The sequence below is a fragment of the Rhinolophus ferrumequinum genome, chromosome 3, assembly GCF_004115265.2.
Source record: "Rhinolophus ferrumequinum isolate MPI-CBG mRhiFer1 chromosome 3, mRhiFer1_v1.p, whole genome shotgun sequence".
In the NCBI taxonomy this organism is placed as follows: Eukaryota; Metazoa; Chordata; class Mammalia; order Chiroptera; family Rhinolophidae; genus Rhinolophus; species Rhinolophus ferrumequinum.
In genome coordinates, this window is record NC_046286.1 from 54,184,095 (window position 1) to 54,203,986 (window position 19,892).

The window sequence follows — 19,892 nt, forward strand, 5'->3', positions numbered from 1 at the left end:
ATACAGGTAATGGCCATTTAGGCCACACTGGATAATGTTCAGTGACTAGCAGAGTCGTACCTAAAATCTTTGTGACTCAAACTACTGTACTGCTTCTGCACTTAATTCATTTGTATGTTGTAGTAGACATTATTAGTGTTTGCCAATATGATTCTCCACAGACATAGCACACAGAAGCACAGAAGATGGCCTTTTTCTAAGCCCCCTTAAAGTTAGGGAGGACTTTGTGAATTAGTTCTGACCATGAGCTGTGGGTTAAGTGACACTTCATTTCTGAACCTAAGCTTACAAGACCTGAAGCACTGTCACATTAACCAAGGCCACATGTTTCAGATAAGGCGGCTGCAGGTTGGTAACTTCTCTGTCAGATTGGATCACTGAGTTGCTTCATGGGAGAGTGGCTAGAAAGAGCATCAAACTGGCGAAAGACTTTACAATGACCATAGAATAAGCTGCTGGGATTCTGGAGTCATTTGTTAAAACAGCATTAGTCTAACATATCCTGACAAATACAGATAATGATAATGGGAGTTGGGTGCTGCACAAAGAACCAAAAATGTGTGGAACTAGCTAAGAGGTTGGTTGCCATACATAGGAAACTAATATTGGAGGCTAGCAACATGGCACTTCACATTATGTAGCAGTAAAACATTTGATACATCTCTCACCTACGATAACCTGGGATGAAGAAAATGTACCTAATGAATTTCGAACTAGGGGAAGAGGTTGAAAAATAAGACAGTGTGTGTTGGGTTCTATTGGATGCATTTGGCAAAGTATAATAAAGAGTGGAGCTCAAAAAGGAATGGTTGATTTGTAAAAGCTGAAACGACATAATAGAGGTGATCAAAAATTCTGAGCTTCACTTGGTTGTTTTTCAACTCCAAACAGTAGAAGATAAACTAGAGAAAGCCTTTAAGTGATAAGGATTATTAAAACTTAGCCTTGCAACCAAGATCATAACTAAGGGTGTAGACTTCATATTTATCTTGGAAAAAAAATGCCTGAGTATGAAAATGTGGTTAAGAAAATGGCTCTCCCATCAAAACTTACACAGAAAATACCTGCCATAAAGTCAGGAGAGGTATGAAATCAGAGAAATATACCCAACCCAAGAATTACTTGTCTTAAAAAAAATGGTATGATCACTGGTATGTAAATCTGACTGGAAACAGATAAAAGGCCCATTAAGTTTTTAAGAGTTGTACTGAAAAAGAAACTATAAACCCTGGTTAAAAGAACTTGTGACTAGTCTCAACTTGAAGGAAAAAAACAACAAAAAAACAACTTCAGCCCCTAATTATCTGGAAACAGACTGAAAAAAAGCTGTGCAGTTCCCAAAGATGGCATATTCAACAGCCATTTAGATGTAGCCAAAGAGGATAATAAAAGAAGATCCTTCCAGAGGGTGGCGTCCGAGGTCACAGAGAATGATGGAGAAGGGAATTCCCACAGAACAAAGGTCTAACCACAAATATTCCCCATGCCCAGGATGAGAGATCCTGACAATATTTCCATTCTTCCTCTTTCTGAATGAGAATATTTATTGTGGTTATGGTTCCACCACTCTACAGTAAGTATATAGAAAACAGAATATATCCTTTTGTTTCTTGGGTAGCCAGACCAGTGGGAGCAACATCCAAACCTGACATAGCACTCCTAAAGAGCCTGGTCTTGGAAAATAAAACTGCTTGGAGGGGACTTGGGGCTCTATCCATTTAAAAGGGAGTCACTGCGTTCCATTTGTAGAAAGAAGAGTGAGCTGAGTATTTGGTGACCAAAGGGTGGCATTTGACAGACTTCTAGTGTACTCACATATCCCATTCTCCTTTTTTTCTGAAACTGGTAGACTCTTTCCTACCCACCCCTAATTGCAATTAGACAGGGACATGTGACTATTTCTGATGTGAATACTTCTGGCCAATGGGTTGTGAGTGACACATCCAAGATGAAGAATTTAATTGCTGGTGCAAAACCTTTTCATGCTCACTTTCCCTGCAATAATGGGGAGGCCTGGTGTTGAAATGATAGAGCCACAATCAGCTAGTATTACAGTTATCAGTTGCAAAATAGTTGGCTTTACAGATTGCCCAGACTTACAGTGGACTTTGGGTGAGAAAGTAATAGACTTTTGTTGTGTTAAGCCACTGAGATGTGGAGTTGTTCCGGCAGCATAACTACCCTATCAATATATCTATGGGAATTCAAACATTTTGGATATTTCTGCTTGAGTACAACTTTTAAAATGTATGAAATAGTCTTTAGGGGGTTCACAAATCTCTGAAATTACATACAAAAGTCCGGTGCATATATTTTTCTGAGAAGACATAAATGTCAAGATTTTTCTTTCCAGCTTCTATATTGCCACTAGCAGGAGTGAAGAGAGGGCCCCAAATGAAAACCCTCCTCTTGCCCCAACACTCATTGGGACTATCAGGACTAATATCACACCTTTCACCCTAGAATAGCTGTCATCCGCTGAACTTTAATACCCATATGGCTCTGTGGGTAATGCTGCTTCATTTTTCTCCACATCACTTACATTTGATACATCTTTTCTTTACTCTTCCCTTCCTATAATGTCTATTTCCTCACTTCTTAGAGAGATTTCTGTCACTTGTGTTCAGGGCTGTATTCCCAATGCTTGTCCCACAGCAGGTATTCAATAAATACTTATTGAACAAATGAAAGATGGTCTGTAACTTTCATCATCATCTCAAAGAGCTACATGAGCCCAAATGGTTAAATACAAAACAGGTAGGTAAATATTTCCTAATGAACTAATTATCCTGCCTGAATAACTCAAACATTTTGAGAAAAATCTGAAAGGATGAAGGCTCACCCTTGGTAGATACTGAAATCTGAATAAAAATGGCCCATTTTTTTGTAAGATATTTTATTCTGAAATAATGAATTTATAAAATATGGAGGGTATTTTCAATATAACTAAGTAACTACAGTGTTAATAGATAAAATATTCTGTCAATAATGTGCACTGAAAAAACTCTAGGACCAATCTTGAAACAAAGTAAATAAGAATTTAATATTTATTAGGCATATTTATACAGGAACATGAAAATAATGCTCAATAAGTTACATAGCTATTTTCTAAAAACACTGCAAAAAAGTAAAGATAAAACAGTAGGAATGATATATTAACCAATGTTACTCAAAACTAAAAATATAGTCATCTATCTTTTAAACAGAATTGAATCGATGATTTCTACATGAACATTTTAAACATCTAAAAATAGTCTTTCCTAATGCACTAGATAATATATAAAGGCTCAGTTTTATTGCACATAACATATTTGGTTTAGGCTTATTTATCAGGTAACATGCAGACAAATTATGAATATGAATATGAAGTAGGCTGGATGTTACTTTATACTACAAAAATTAAATGAAGGTGATAAATTTCACAGCTTAATCTTCAGGAAATTTTATTAAGCTACTGTATAAAATCATTAAGTAAAATCATCATACATGCGAGCTAAGAGCTATTAAATATTATATAGTAAAATAGCTCTGTTGGCACATTTAAAAATCAGAAAAGTATTAACTAACTACTCTTAGAACTGACACCAACTAGCACTTTCCTTAGCCACCCAAAAAGGTGGTCTTCATATCAGTTTTAAGAACACTGAACAACAAAATCTTATAGACATAAACTTGGTTATGTCCAAAATATTCACATAATTGGCACATAATCAAAATTTTACCATTTTAAATATGGAAAAACTGGGGGAAATGGGTTAGACATACCCTGTAAACCAGTTTCAAAATAAAGCTAGTGAAACTTCTCCGTTTTACTTTTAAATTCATTCAGCCAAACACTGGTCATTGTTTTGAGGATCTGTAAACATTCTCACTTATTTGTCCTGTTTCCTGAGGTCATCTGGAAACTATTGTTATTACAATAGCTTCACAATTTAGTACCCCTGCAAATGTGCTTTGGAAATAGTCAAAATAAAAACAAAAATTTAAATGTAGACCCATGTGTAATTTAACATACTTTCTCTATCCCAAAAGCTATCTTTAGAAAACTCTTAGTATCAAAATAAAATTTATTCCATTACCAGCAGAAAAAGCACTCATAAACTCTAGGCCATAGAAAAACAGATTTTACAATAAGCTCATTTGACATTATGGAAATGAAAATAAAAGTATCTTATAGATATGTTACTTCTGGGATAATGTCTAAAGCTTATTTAGGCCTCTCCACTTTAAAACATGTTAAAATAGTGTCAGCACAGTGCCTGACCCATAGCAGGTGTTCAATAAATATATACTAAATGAATAAATGTGAAGTTAAGCATAAAAACTACTGCAGTACTTCACTACTGAGGTAATGTTCTGAAGCTACAATATATCAGTCACTCAATGAAAAATGAATCAACTGATACGCAGAATAAAGGGCTTCAAAAATCTCCTATTTGATAAATGCAGCACTGGTGCACTTCCTGGCATCCTATCAATGAAGAGAGGAAGAGGCACTTTCGTGGACTCTTGCCTTCACCTGTGACTCACAATCTCTGTCTTTAACTGTATAGGGATAAACCAAAAGGCAATAGAAAAGAATGCTCGTTTCTTTCCCTCCCCTTTCTCTCTCTCTGTGTCCATCTATCCATGAAACAAACAGAAAACATTAAACACTGCTTAAACTACCTCTTATAGGACACACGACTTGAGTTTGCGGATTAACTTATATACATTTCTCCATTATTTCACTGTTAAAAATCAAGAGAAATATTACTATTGAAATTGAAACAGCTTAAAAATAGAATTTGTGCTATGACATTTTTAAACTCTGCATTTTGTACAATATTACCATCGTTAACACTAATCACAATTGCATTAATCCATATATTAAAAGGCAGCACTGCTATAACATATAAGTATATATACCATATATAATGTATATGTATACTGTATATGTATATGTATATGTATAATGTATACTTATAACATAAGTATGTTATATATACTTATAATGTTACATCTACTTATATGTTAAGAAGGGTCAGAGTCCTGGTAAATATTTCCACAATTATATCCAGCCACTATTCTTATCCTTCCTTCCCAAGTGGAGAATAATCTGGGCCTAGACACTTATCCAGCATCTGCCTGTAGTATCATTCAGTGGCACTAATGATTAGGATGCTTGAACTATGCAATTAGGTGTTTTGATTCAATAACATCAAAGTAGCCATTATTTTTTAAAATTTAAGTCTAAGTAAGAGTAATATTTTCCAACTTTATGCCCCATGAAAATAAAAGCTAAACACACCTGAACTTATTAATGATGCTTGTTAAAAAGTAATCTCAGAACCCAAAAATACCATGATTAATATTTACCCATTTACAGAACTAAAAAATGTGTTATATTTCCCTGTTAAGTATAATAAGAATATAATTCTTGTCATTTAAAATTTTTAATTTGGTAATTTATATTTCAAAGGTCTCATATGGATTAATAACTTACTTCTATTTACCAATTCTGCATGTTACAATTCTATTTTAATTGTTTATTGCATGTTATAGTTTGACCTTGGCTAATCACTTGAAAATTATTTTTAACTCCACCATGAACAGGTTACAAACAATATGTTGATGAAATATTTCCTATTTTTCTAGTTCTCAAAACTGCAAAGCAATAATCCACGTAATCAAATTATTATTTGTAAACTCATATTACTGGTTACATTAATACCTTTTTATATGGCTGAAGCATACACAAAATGACCAGGTCACTATGCCAGTTGTATATGTGAGAGCAATGTTTCCCACATAGCAATATACATACACCATGGATAGCCCTGAGATGATTTTAAGTGGTGTGCTACATGGATGAACAATATGTCCTTAATAGTTATATATTTATTTTAATGCTTATTTGAAAAAATACAACTGGCACATAAAATGTGGAATACGCTTAAACCAGGGCTACAGTTAAAAAAAGGCTAAAAAATAAGGTTAAAAATAAGTAAATAATGGCACAAGGGACAAATATATACATATGAGATGAGAAAGGTGGTATGTGACTTACATTGGGAAACACTGTTTTAAGGAATGATCTGATTTAGCCAGCATCATTTCTGAATGCTTGCAATTATAAGCCACATCATAAAGGGGTTTCCCCTACTACTGTAAATTCTGGTTTTGTTCCAGGATCAATACTCTTTTTAAAGATGTATTTACATTTATTTTAAGAATATAAATTTGAAAGCATTGAGTAAATTTACTTTAAAAGGTTTCACCAAAATGGTAAAAATGTTCAGGAGCATTTGATGGACATGCTATTCTTACAGAAGAGAAAAGACTACAAAGGCACATTGCATATTATGGTTATCATTGCAGCATTTAAATAAAAGTGATCTAAACAATCATTACCCTTAATTAATAATTAAAATATTCTTTCATAAAAAAGAAGGTATGCTTGTGCACTGAGTGCTCTTGATTCTGAAACCACCTGCACATATGTGTCACTAACATGGACCCACTGGCCTGCTGAGTCACTATCAGGTTCTTTCAAACCTAAGGAAACAAAAATAAGTAGAATTTTACAATCAGTATGTTCTTACTTTACATTATAAGAAACAACACATTCATCACAAACTATAGTTATCTAATGCTAAATCTTACTGAACAAGTCTGTTTCTTCTTGGGTTAAAAATCTTCCAAAATGAACTAACTTTATCAAAGCATTAATGTTAGTATCATTTTATTTAGCTATCTAGTGAAATATTAGATAGCCTTATAAATATTTATTATTTTAGGGAAAAAATCATTTTCACTAAAAGTGAAAAAAAAAAGTTAGTTTGCTGATCCATAAGCAAAGTCAGCAAATTTTCAACTCTAACTCTATTCTGAGGACCTGGTATGTGTTCAAAAACTTTGGGGATTGTTAAATAAAATGCTCCTCTACTGCAATACATAATGATTTAACACCTTGAAAAACTGTGTCACTTCACATCAGCTAGAAGGGTACATACAGTCTTATTATATTTAAGAGTCTTTAAGATAGATATCTAAGTACTCTTAAACATATTTCTCACTTAACATTAACAAAGTGAATCCAGTGGAGTTATCCATGAAATAACTTACCTCTTCCAGAAAAGGAAGAATGAATTCATTTGTTTTTAAGACTAAAGTAAACTTAGGATAGCATACCAGGTACATTTTTCTTTCCAGTGATATGTTCCAATAATTTCCTGGAAGGTGTTCTCACTTTCACATATGCGGTGTAGTGACCTCCTCTCATTGAGCCACTGTGTTCCACTATGCCATACAGACCATAGAGAACTTTCTCTCCTGCACTTACGTTCTTTAGAAAAAACAAAAAGAAAAAACCAAATTAGTAATATTTAGTGAAATATTGTAAGGAACATTAAGTCAAATGTACATCGTACTTACCATAGGAGAAATGCGTATTAAAACTATACTGAGATACCTTTCCACCCATATTAGGCAAAATGAAAAAGTTTGACAAAACCCTCTGTTGGCTGGGCTATGAGGAAAAGACTAATCACACGCACTACATATGGGAATGCAAGGGGGTACAACTCTATGCTGGAATATTTCATGTTATCTAGCTAAATTACATATGTATTTCTCATGGATTTATCAATCCTATTTTTAGGACTCTATCTCACAGGTACATAAGCAAAATATAAAAACACATGCACCAGACTACCAACTGCACGATTATTTGTAATATAACAAAATTGGAATAGACCCAAATGTCCATAATTTGGAGACTGCTTGAATATACTACCGCGTTTCCCTGAAAATAAGACGTAGCTGGACAATCAGCTCTAATGCGTCTTTTGGAGCAAAAATTAATATAAGACCCGGTATTATATATTATATTACGTATATTATTTATATTATTTAATTATATTTTATTTTATATTATAAAGACCTGGTCTTATGTTATAGTAAAATAAGACCGGGTCTTATATTAATATTTGCTCCAAAAGACGCATTATAGCTGATTGTCTGGCTGGGTCTTATTTTCGGGGAAACACGGTATGACGCATCTATACAACAGAGTATTATGCTGCTTAAAAAATGGAGTGCAAATTACCTCTACATACTGCTATAAAATGACCTCCAGGATATAATGGTAAGAATAAGGTAGAAAAAAGGATAAATATTATAAACTATGGTTATTTAAGAGGGGAGATGCACATATATATATATACCTATCTGCTTACATATTTAAAAAAATAATAGAATAAACCATAATTTTTTAACAATGGTCATCTATAAAGGGAAGGAGGAAACAGGTGGAACAGACATGGAGAAAAGCTACACTTGTTTAAATTTACCTTGCTTTGTACCTTTGATATATTTGACTTTGTAACTATGCAAATATTTATTCCTAGACAAAAAAAGCTAAAGGAGTGCATCAAACCAAACCAGTATTAGAAGAAATGTTAAAGGGATTTCTTTAAGAAAAAAAAAAGTCAAAACATGAATAAAATTGTAGTAACTACATACCTAGCAATAATTACTTTATATGTAAATAGATTATATGTTCCAATCAAAAGACACAGGGTGGCTGAATGAATAAGAAAACAAGACACATACACATGCTGCCTATAAGAGACCCACTTGAGATGGAAAACACCACACAGACTGAAAATAAAAGGATGAAAAAAGGTATTTCATGCAAATATAAACAACAACAACAAAGAAGCTAGGGGTAGCAAAACTTGTATCAGACTAAATAGACTTTAAAACAAAGGCTATAAATGAGACAAAGAAGAACGCAGCAATTCCACTTTTGGGTATTTATCCAAAGAAACCCAAAACACTAATTCGAAAAAACATATGCATCTCTGTTCACTGCAGCATTATTTACAATAGCCAAGATATGAAAGCAACCTAAGTGTCCATCAATAGAAGAATGGATAAAGAAGAGTGGTAAATATATATACAATGGAATATTACTGAGCCACAGAGGGTGAAATCTTGTCATTTGCAACAACACAGATGGACCTAGAGGGTATTATGCTAAGTGAAATAAGTCAGACAGAGAAGGCCAGATACCATGATTTCACTTATGTATGGAATCTAAAAAACAAAATATTGGAAAAACAAAACAGAAACAAACTCATAAATGCAGAGAACAAATGTTGCCAGATGGGAGGGGGGTTGGGCAGATGGGTGAAAAAGGGGAAGGGATTAAGATGTGCAAATGGCCAGTTATAAAAACAGTCATGGGGATGTAAAGTACAGCATAGGGAATATAGTCAATAATATTATAATAACTATGTATGGTGTCAGATGGGTACTAGACTTATGGGGTGATTGCTTCATAAGTTACACAAATGTCTGATCACTATCTTGTACACCTAAAACCAATATAATATTGTATGTCAACTGTAATTTTAGAATTTTTAAATAAAAAAACAAATAAATGGATTTTGTTTTAATCCCATAAAAAATGTTATGTAATTATTAAAATTTTAAAAATTTAAATTGAAAAAAATCCCTAAAAATAGAAATTAAAAAATTAAACAAGTGAAGAATATATCCAGTTGGTAGTATAATCATTCAGAGAGAAACCACGAGGGTCATGTCAAAAGAACCCAGGAGCCAACTTAAAGTGGCTTTCAGTAGCCAACTACAGACCCATTAGACCAGGGGTGTCCAAACTGCAGCCCACGGGCCAACTGCAGCCCACAATCCATTTTTTATTGGCCCGCAGCAAATTCCAAAAATATATTTAGTTAACTTAAATAAACCAGGTGAGGCAATACGTACTTCACCTCGAGTGAGTGGCCCGACTGTTTGTGTATTTTACCGCATATGGTCCTTGGTAAAAAACGTTGAAAAAAGTTTGGACACCCCTGCATTAGACTAACACATTAGAACACGAATAAGAAGAGAAGTATAGGGGTGGCCGGTTGCTCAGTTGGTTTGAGCGTGGTGCTCTTAACAACAAGGTTGCTGGTTCGATCCCCACATGGGCCACTGTGTGCTGCGCCCTCCACAGCTAGAGTGAAACAACTATTTGACTTGCAGCTGATGGGTCCTGGAAAAACACACTTAAAATAAAATAAAAAGTTTAAAAAGAAAACAAAAAATAGTGTAATAAACTGAAGCATATCTAATGTGTTTAAATCCATGAATTCATAATGAAAAATTAATTGATCAGTCCAAGGATGCTAGTAAATCAATTCATTATGCTGAAAATTGGTTTAAAGAGGAGGCAGGGAAAGAATCGAGCATTTATCCTATCTTTTCTACAAGAATTATACCATATAGAGGAACTAAATATATGAAAAGAATTTCTTTATATATAAGTATTCTAGTGAATAAATAAAGAAGGAATGACAATTAGAATATCACCATTCTGTAATTCTTTTTTTTGTTTTTTCAGTTTTTATTAAACTTATTGGGGTGACATTGGTTAGTAAAATTATATAAGTTTCAAGTGTACAATTCTATAATAGATCATCTATATATTGCATCGTTTGTGTAATTCTTAGTAAACTCATGAATCTAGCACTGAGCATCACTGGCTGCTATCACAAAAAGATAGCTAACTGGCATGCTGTGCCACCTGATGAAAGAATAGAACACTCCCTATGAAATAGCCTTGCCAGAAAAAAATTAAAAAGGAACATCAAACGTGAATCTGTAAAAGCTGCTCCAGATCCAACTATCCAACCACCTATTTGTAGGAAATAAAAAGGATAGAGGAACAATCATCAAAATCTAAATTATGGGGGCCGGCCCAGTGGCTCAGGCGGTTGGAGCTCCGTGCTCCTAACTCCGAAGGCTGCCGGTTTGATTCCCACGTGGGCCAGTGGGCTCTCAACCACAAGGTTGCCAGTTCAACTCCTCGAGTCCTGCAAGGGATGGTGGGCTCTGCCCCCTGCAACTTAAGATTGAACATGGCACCTTGAGCTGAACTGCCGCTGAGCTCCCGGATGGCTCAGTTGGTTGGAGCATGTCCTCTCAACCACAAGGTTGCCGGTTCGACTCCCGCAAGGGATGGTGGGTTGCGTCCCCTGCAACTAGCAACGGCAACTGGACCTGGAGCTGAGCTGTACCCTCCACAACTAAGACTGAAAGGACAACAACTTGACTTGGGAAAAAAAAAAAAAAGTCCTGGAAGTACACACTGTTCCCCAATAAAGTCCTGTTCCCCTTCCCCAATAAAAGTATTTAAAAAAAAATCTAAATTATGGGAAACTACCAGAAAGGTGACCCAGTTTCTTCAACAAATAAATTACAAGGGGGAAGAGAAGGAGAGAGAGATGAGAGAGGGGAACGATATACAGAGGGAGCCAAAGAAATGTATACACATTTTAAGAAAGTAAAAGAAATGTCTACACATTTTAAGAAAGTAAAAAACTATTAAAATTGTAACACTCAATATACACCGGTAACAAAAGATAAATACAAGTCACATTTGACTTCTGCAATTACTCAAAGTGGTTATCATCAGCATCCAGACACTTTTGATTACGGCGAACTACTGCTTGAGCAACATTGACCAGAGTGTCCACTAGTATGTATTTTTTTTGGCACCTCCATATTAAAAGTAACTAAAAGACATTATCTAATCATAATGTGTAGTCCTTATCTGGATACTAATTCATTTAAAATTTTTCATATATGAGAAAACTGGAAATATATACACTAGATGATATGAAGAAAGTGTTACTTTTCTTTAGTGTGAAAGTGGTATTGTGGTTGTATGAAAAAGGGTAGGAGTGATTCTTATTTTTTAGAAATACATAGTGAAACATTTATGAGTGAAATGATGCCTAGTATTTGCTTCAAAATAATATGGAAGGGGGAAGTATATGAATAAGCATTTGGATGGCACAGGACTGGCCGGGTATCTATGGTCTTAGGGCTAGGTGCTGGGTGCTAGAGGTTCATTGTATGGTTCTGTCTACTTTTGTCTATGTTGGAAAGTCTCTGTAATGGGTACTTTTAACAATATATTTTCATAAATTTACTACAGAGCTTGTTAAATTTCATTATTTACCACATTATCAAATTCTATGAATACTGAGTGTTAATAATTGACAGATAGTGCTGGTATTCCATAGCAGATGAATTGGATTCACCAAAAAATTGCATTTAAGATATTTTTGTTTTGATTGATCAATGTATTGAAAATATTAAGTTCGATAAGCATTCTCTTATATACCACAAAACCTAGACTGCTAACCAGTAATCATGAACAGGACAATGTTACCCCATAGCTGGTTCCCTCAAGGAAGACAAAGTCATCGATTTCACATACAGTTTTTACATGTAAGTACAAGCAATTATAAACCAGTTTGCTTTCTATACCTAATTTTTAAAGTATTAGCAATTTTAAAGTATTATACTCAGCTAACAAGTACACTATACTCAGTAGTGTACATGAAGTGGAATGAAAAACAATGCACTAGAATATTGATTTGTAAAAGAAAGAACTCTACAAATGCTAAAATTACTGCCACTTAAGCATATCATTCACAAGGAACTGGAGAGGGCACAAATTCTGCTCACTTCTCTCAGCAATTATCTGCTTCTAGCAGCATTTACAAGCAGCTTTAATTTTCATGACCACCAGGTCTTATGCTTTGGACACCTTTTATCTATTAATATCTCCCAGAGGACAAAAATCATATTCAGAGTGTTAAATGTTCCACATGTTACTGATTTAACTTTACTAAATATAAATTCCCTCTCAGACGAGAAGTGTATTTTAAAAAAAAAGGAAGAAAGGCATGGCATAATAAACAATTATATTAATTTTTTAAATATACTATTTGCAAGTCAATTAAAAATCCTAATTATATACTATACCTTACAAGTAGCAGAACAGAATGGTGCTAAATCAAGCATAAGTGGAAAATCTACATGTCTGTTTACTTTGCGAAGACTCAATCCAGCCTTAAAGAGACAAAAAAAAAAAATTTAATGCAACAATCTAAATCACGTTTGTTAATTAAAATTAAAAGAGGAATCCTAGAAGTTATTTTTCTCATAGATATTAACAAAAGACTAATAGTTAAAGATGTATATATGACTAAGTTTTTCATTAGGTTCCATAAACTCTTACTACTAAGATCTTTCATTTATATGAGCACTTTTACCACAAACAATACGGAAATAATTACTTTCACTGTGGCTTTTCAACACTAAGGGAAAAAATAAATTCAATGTGATAAAAGCTAAGCTACTGATACACATGCTGTCCTGAAAGGGATTCAACTATAGAGTCAGGAGGCTGGTGTCCTAGGTCTGACTCCATGACTAGTTAACAGTTAACTTGACTCCAGGCGACCTCATCTAGATAGAGACAGAAAATGAGTATAATAGATTAGATTATTTTCAGTTCTAAAATTCAGTGATATTCATTCATTAAAAGAAAACAGCCTGAATACTCAAATGATTTTATCAACAAAGGTAAATGTTAAATATTATGTAACAAATCAAAATGAACCTTCATGTTTTTTGTGTTTTTTTAAGGAGGGCACAGCTCACAGTGGCCCATGGGGGGATTGAACCGGCACCCTCTGTGGTATCAGCACCATGCTCTAACCAATTGAGCTAACAGGCCATCCCCACTTCATGTTCTTAAATATGCTCTACTTCTTTCTCTATTTTTAATTTCCAAAGGCAGAACTTGGAAAAAGTACGCTTTGCATTATGTAATGATAATAATAACTAGCTGATAGACTGTCAAAGATATTGAATAGGAAACCCATAAATAGAAACTCTATTGGAATCAGAAGATACTTAAATCTGAATTATTTGGGTAGACGAAAACTAATAGATGCAACCTTTCATGCAAGATTTCATGGCTTACTGTAACAACATAATTTTACTATAGATCTGTTTCCTATCTCCCTTTAAAGAAAGAAAATTGTATTTTTTGACCAAAATATACCCACTTACTGATTTGTTTTTCCAAGTGATTGTTTAGAAGACATAACATGATATCTGATGTGAACTTATGAGGTCATATCCCAGGAGTAATTATTTAATCTGTATTCAGTTTGTTTGCCTCCTTTTTCCTCACCGGGTGACTGCTATAAGCATCCGATACCAACAATGTCTGAGATCATTTCAGGCTAATGTGTCCTCCCCAAACAGTACTTTGCTGTTGAGAAATTACCCCATAACAGGAGAGATTTTGTAAAGGGCTTTAACATGAATATCTTTTAATTTATTTTTTACTTATAGTTGACATACAATATTATGTTAGTTTCTGCTGTGCAACATAGTGATTAAACATTTATATACCTTACAAAGTGATCATTCCAATTAAGTTTAGTAACCTTCTTGAATCCCTTTTTCTATGGGATGATTTTTGGAAAATACCTTAACTTATATTGGGGCATATACAGTCTCCTGCCTTTTTTTTCCTTTTTCTTTTAACTGAATGATATCATAAGTATTTTTCCCATGTCATTATAATGTAATTATGACGTCCAGCACATTGAACAGTTACGCTAGGCTTCATATCTATCATGAGCTAGAATGACTGAGATACACATTTTTGTGTATACCTCTGTTTCCTCACGATAGGTTCTTAGAAGTGGAATTACTTAGTCAAAAGTAGTAACTTTGTTTAAAAAGTATGTTTTATTCAAAATATTACTTAATGTTCTTGATATGTATTATTAAATCACTTTCCAGGTATTACCAACTTACACTCCCACTGCTGGAATATAAAAGTGCCTATATTTCACTTTATCCTAGTCAGCACTACTGTATCTTTGCCAATTTGACAGGTTAAAAAAGGAATCTCACTCGTTTTTCTTTTGCAGGAAAGGATGGACCCTTTTCTTCATACTTTCTTGGAACTTTTCCCTCTTCTATGAACTGTCAATTCATGTTCTTTACCATTTTTCTATTAGGGTCTTGATATTTTTCTTATTGATTTTTAAGAGTTCTTTACATATTTATGATATTAATCATTTGCCATATTTATGACAAAGATCTCTGTGTGAGATTTGCCTTTCAGTGTTGTGGCTGTTTCTAATATACATCTCTAAAGTTACTACAGAGAAACAGGCTTTCAGGGACACTAAAAATACTAGGAGCAGAGTCTGCTCCCTATAATTCCTAGTCCCTGGGAATGAGAATACGGCTTTGCTGACATTACATTTAGCTTAAGAGCAAGAAGGGACCAAGATGTCCATAAATATTTCCCTTTAAGGTCATGAATTCTTTCTCTAAGTTGTTCCTAAATAAGGATGCAAGTACCAAATATAAAAGAACTGTGGTACATCATGTGATTAGCTTCTCAGAGCTGCATGACCCTATCTTGTTCACACAGAGTCACTGTAGTTACATACTTTCCACTATGCGTTCTGATGTAATGGGACACTATACATCCGCTTCTGATCTCCACGGCCATTTCATTTCCACTGAGTTTCTATGACCCCGGCTATAGAAAATCAACAATTTAACCTAATCTTTCTGTGGATAGGGATAAGGGTCATAGAGAAAAAAATCTCTTCCTGCCCTTCTGTGGCCTCCCTGAAACACAGAAGATATATAATCAAAGCTTTCATCTTTTCTCTTGAGATTTCTTTTATGGTGTTTAGACTTAGAAAATCTTCCATACAGCGGTCAGGTTGATATTCATTTAAGTTTTCTTCTAGTCTTTTGATGATGTGTTTCATACAATCTTAAAAAATTATCTGAAAATAGTATTGATATATGGTATAGAAGAGAGCTCTAAATCTTTATTTACTCCCACAGCTATTATTCCTAAGTCCTTTACTGAATAACAACAGCCTCCTTCCCAACTGATTTCAGAGTCTTTCATTATAACAAAAGAGCTTTAAATTATGCTCATGTTTTATTTACTGACAATTCTGACCATATTGTTTTAATTATTAAAAAAGTTTTATTTTCAAACAGGTATCAAAAAATCATCCCTTTTAACTTTTGCAAGAATGTTTTGGTATTTTCACTTATTTATTCTTCCAGAGAAAGGTTAAAATCATTTTATCAAATGCAAAAAGAAAGAAAGGAAGGAAGGAAGGAAGGAAGGAAGGAAGGAAGGAAGGAAGGAAGGAAGGAAGGAAGGAAGGAAGGAAGGAAGGAAGGAAGAAACAGTGAGACAAGACCTTGGAACACAATTATAAATAATTGGAAAGAAACCTGACACGCTAAAAATGTTTTGGTCCCCTCCCATTGCAGAGCCCACAGGGCAGAGCCGGCCTTAGAGCCCATTTTGCACTTAGTCCTAGCAAACCGTGCCCAGCCTACACACCCCTCTCACTGGGATCGTGAGAGCTCAGAAAGTTATTTGTACGTTGCTATCTCCCTGCTTTTAAGAGTTCTTAAATCTCATTTTCCATTGACACACCAAACACACATACAACTTGGGTTCCTACTACCTAAATCTTCAAATATTGTGAATTAAACAATTTTAGTTAGAAAAGTCTTATAAGCTATTATGGCTCAAAAGGCAGTAAATCCCATATGACAAATTTCCAAATACATTACTGTTCAATCCTTGACAGTATTTTACAAGACTTAGGGCTCTGCAAAGCATATGATGAAAATTACTATAGTGCTACTAAAGGGACTTTTACCTGATGGAACCTTTTAAGATGGAGAATTAGGATAGCTGGAACAGCAGAAATGAGCAACTGCTTCCTGGCATTAGTATAAATTCCTTCTGCTTTCTTTTCTGCATAAAATGTAATAAATTTATTTGTAAGATTCCATTTTATTCATTATCTACCAAATAATATAGTCAATATTTATATAGAAGCAACATACCACATTTTTAAAAATATTAAAAAGGAAATTAGAATGAACTATTAATATATGTAACAGCATGGATGAATCTCAAAGCATTATGCTAAGTGGCAAAGAGGCAGAGACAAAAGGCTATATACTATATAATTCCATTTACTGTTATCCCGGAGAAGGCAAAACTACAGGGAAAACAATCACATTAGTGAGTATAGGAAATGGAGAATGGACGAGGGGATTCACAGCAAAGGGGAAATATTTTGGGGCAATGGAAATGTTTTATATCTTGATGGTGGCTACATGACTATATGTTATCAAAACTCATTAAACTTTAAAAAGGATTAATTTTATTGTATGCAAATTATATACTGCATGCAAACTCTATTATATGCAAATTAAGTATATATGATTTGTTTTTTAAAGAAAAAAAATTAGACTTCTGGTTACGGGGTGCCTCTACTCCTTTCCAAAACCACTAAAATGAAAGATTTTTTTTTTTCCTAAAGGCCATGCACTTACACAAAGAATGGGTGAGGTGACACTTGTAGCACAATTTTGGAAGCTGGAAAGGTCTAGTAGTGACTTATGACAATGCCCTCTAGCCAAAGACCACCAGAAACAAACCCAAAATACATAAAATTAGCTATTATACATTGCAGTGAAAGGAGATCATGTATGATGGGAAGGAATCATGGGGCATTTCAATAAGAGGTTGTTAGAAAGGAGCTGTGATATCATTTGAATATGTCCAATTGCACATTTAACTTGGCGTAATATAAATTGGTATTTCTTCCATCTCCCACCTAGCCATTTCCTTACTTACCGGTGTATTAAGCATGTCTTTATTCTGACAATTAGGGCCTTGCTAACACTAGAAGGAGGGCCTCTCCCAGAGCTAGCTAATTCCTAGGGACAGTAAACAACTTAAGTGTGTCTTTCATATGGAAACAAACTAATCCAAAACCCATACCCCAACTACCTCCAATGTTGGGCTCTATCCACCTGCCCTAATCACACCAGGGCCAGGTACCAGACAACTAGAGAAAGCCTCTATAGCCCAGAGCCCACAGAAATTATACAAAACTAGCCAGTCCTAAACTTGTTTATCCAGCCTCACCCATTCCTTCCCTTGGAAATCATAATAAAAGCTCTTGCCCTGTTCCCCCTCGTTCCCTCCCTATCCTGACAACCCTGGTGCTCCCGTGCCCCCTCCTCTTCGGAACTGTACCTAACAAACTATCTTTTCAGCAGCAACCATCTCCTAATCTGTTTGCCTCACCATACCTGAATAATAATAAAATCTACATTTTGAAACACCTAGTCATTAAGAATCAGTATTCTCTCCATTTAATTAAGGCTAGAGGTGCACTGAAAATTTCTTACTTGACAAGTCTTCTATTTACCATTTTTCTCTGGTCAACTAAACACAGTTATTATGTTGCTCATTTTATAACATACAATTATTTAAAATCTTCAAATTTACATCTTATTATATGACTTTACACTAGATTAACTGGATTTGTGAAGCGCATTAATCTCATCATTTGCGACACACATCAATCTCATCGTTAATCTCACTGGTGATACTATTTTAAGTTTTAGGGAAATTTCTTCTGGAAAGATTTCAGACAGCTAGTTCCCTGAAATAAAATTATGTGGATTTGTACTTTCAAGGCAGAGATGGATACTTTAGGTTCTTCAATTTATTTCAACAAAAATCTATTGAAAATTTACTCTGCCCAGTCAGTGTCTTTAGTGCTGAGGTACAAATATGCAAATGTGAATAAGACCGTCTCCACCTCCAAGCAGCTAAATTATGGAAACAAGGTTCTTAGATTCCTCTCTTTGATATCTATAACCAACTGGTCACTATTAGATAAGCCATGAATGCTAAAAAACAGTAATTAAGCTAAATATTTACCTGCAGTACTGGATTCCCCTTGGTACTTCCGTTTCTTTTCAGTACAGTTCTCACATAGAAGCTTGTTATTCCCCATTAGTAATTCCATAGATGTAAACTGGTAGAGACAAGACTGAACTGAACATTCTTTAGAAGTAGTTATATAGCTCTGAGAAAGGGTCTGAAAAGCATTTTGGGGACTGTGAGACATCATATGCTTCTCCTCTGAAAAACATAACTTATTTGGAAGATTTACTGGCTGATTTTCTCTGTCAAAATCTCTATCTCCAGTTACAGTGCTGCTTAAATGAAGTTCAGAAATAGCTTCAGCCACTCCCTCATCACCACTGTCAGACTCCTTGGTGGGTGGTTCGCTGGCTGAAGGATGGTGAAGGTGCCCATTTGTGTGCACACAGCATCCACTACTGGATCTCAACAATGCATTCTGCTTAGAGGCACTTTCAGATTCTGAAGCCTCACTGTCAGCATCAACACTACTTTCCGAATGGCTGGCTTCTTTTTCACTGCCATCCGTAGGGCTTTCAGTCAGAGTTGCCTCCGTACTCATGACACTTGCAAACACTGAAGAATCCCCATTCATTTCAAGGTTTCCTTTTTTCCGGTTTATGACAACAGCTTTATCTTCTCCGGATGACAATTTTCTTATACGCTTTTTTCCATGAATTAGTTGATTCTGTAAGTTGACAGTGTTTTCAGAGAAAAGAATCTTGTGACCTTACTGAAAATAAATGCCAGTAAGTCTTATTTAAATATTGCACAATTATTAAATATATACTATTTCTAGTACCTCTGAAATCCATTTCCTAAATCTACATAAACTACAATCAGTAGAAGACATACTAACAAATAGTTCTAATTTAAAAATAAACCTTTACACAAGAAACCAACAACAGTTGTTACCCATTTAAAGAGAAGGAAACAGGACTTTTGTAGAACAGTGCGGTGAGAGAGGCTTTTCAAGTATAAACCTTTACATAATCTCTGTAATCTTGCCACTTAAAAAGCCTTCTACGGGGCAAGTTAAATCTGATCACGTATCAATTTGCTAAGTAAGTACAAATCACATCATGTAAAAAAACAACTTTTTTTAATGAAGTGAAAATTCAAATTGATTTCTTTAAATTTACATGGACAATTCAACCACCAGGTATGTCCCTAGTGAAATAATAGGTCTAGACAATGGTCATCGATTACTGGTACTGTCACAAAAAGAGACATCAGACAT

The 19,892-nt window shown here is 34.5% G+C and overlaps 1 protein-coding gene across 4 annotated transcripts in view; it reads right to left on the reverse strand.

Annotated features, from left to right (window-relative positions):
• Positions 1–4,981: 4,981 nt before the first annotated feature.
• The window catches only part of USP45 (ubiquitin specific peptidase 45), a 63,703-nt gene continuing 48,792 nt past the window's right edge, over positions 4,982–19,892 (reverse strand). For 2 of the 4 annotated variants that reach the window (XM_033103506.1, XM_033103505.1), the window contains exons 14-18: positions 18,668–19,340; positions 16,581–16,678; positions 12,829–12,915; positions 7,174–7,327; positions 4,982–6,537 (exon numbers count right to left, since the gene is read on the reverse strand). In XM_033103506.1, the coding sequence (XP_032959397.1) occupies positions 6,407–6,537; positions 7,174–7,327; positions 12,829–12,915; positions 16,581–16,678; positions 18,668–19,340 (1,143 nt within the window). In that variant the 3' untranslated portion in view covers positions 4,982–6,406. Of the gene's footprint in view, positions 6,538–7,173; positions 7,328–12,828; positions 12,916–13,951; positions 14,129–16,580; positions 16,679–18,667; positions 19,386–19,892 lie in introns of those variants that run through there. The other 2 variants (XM_033103507.1, XM_033103508.1) reach the window with 2 other exon arrangements.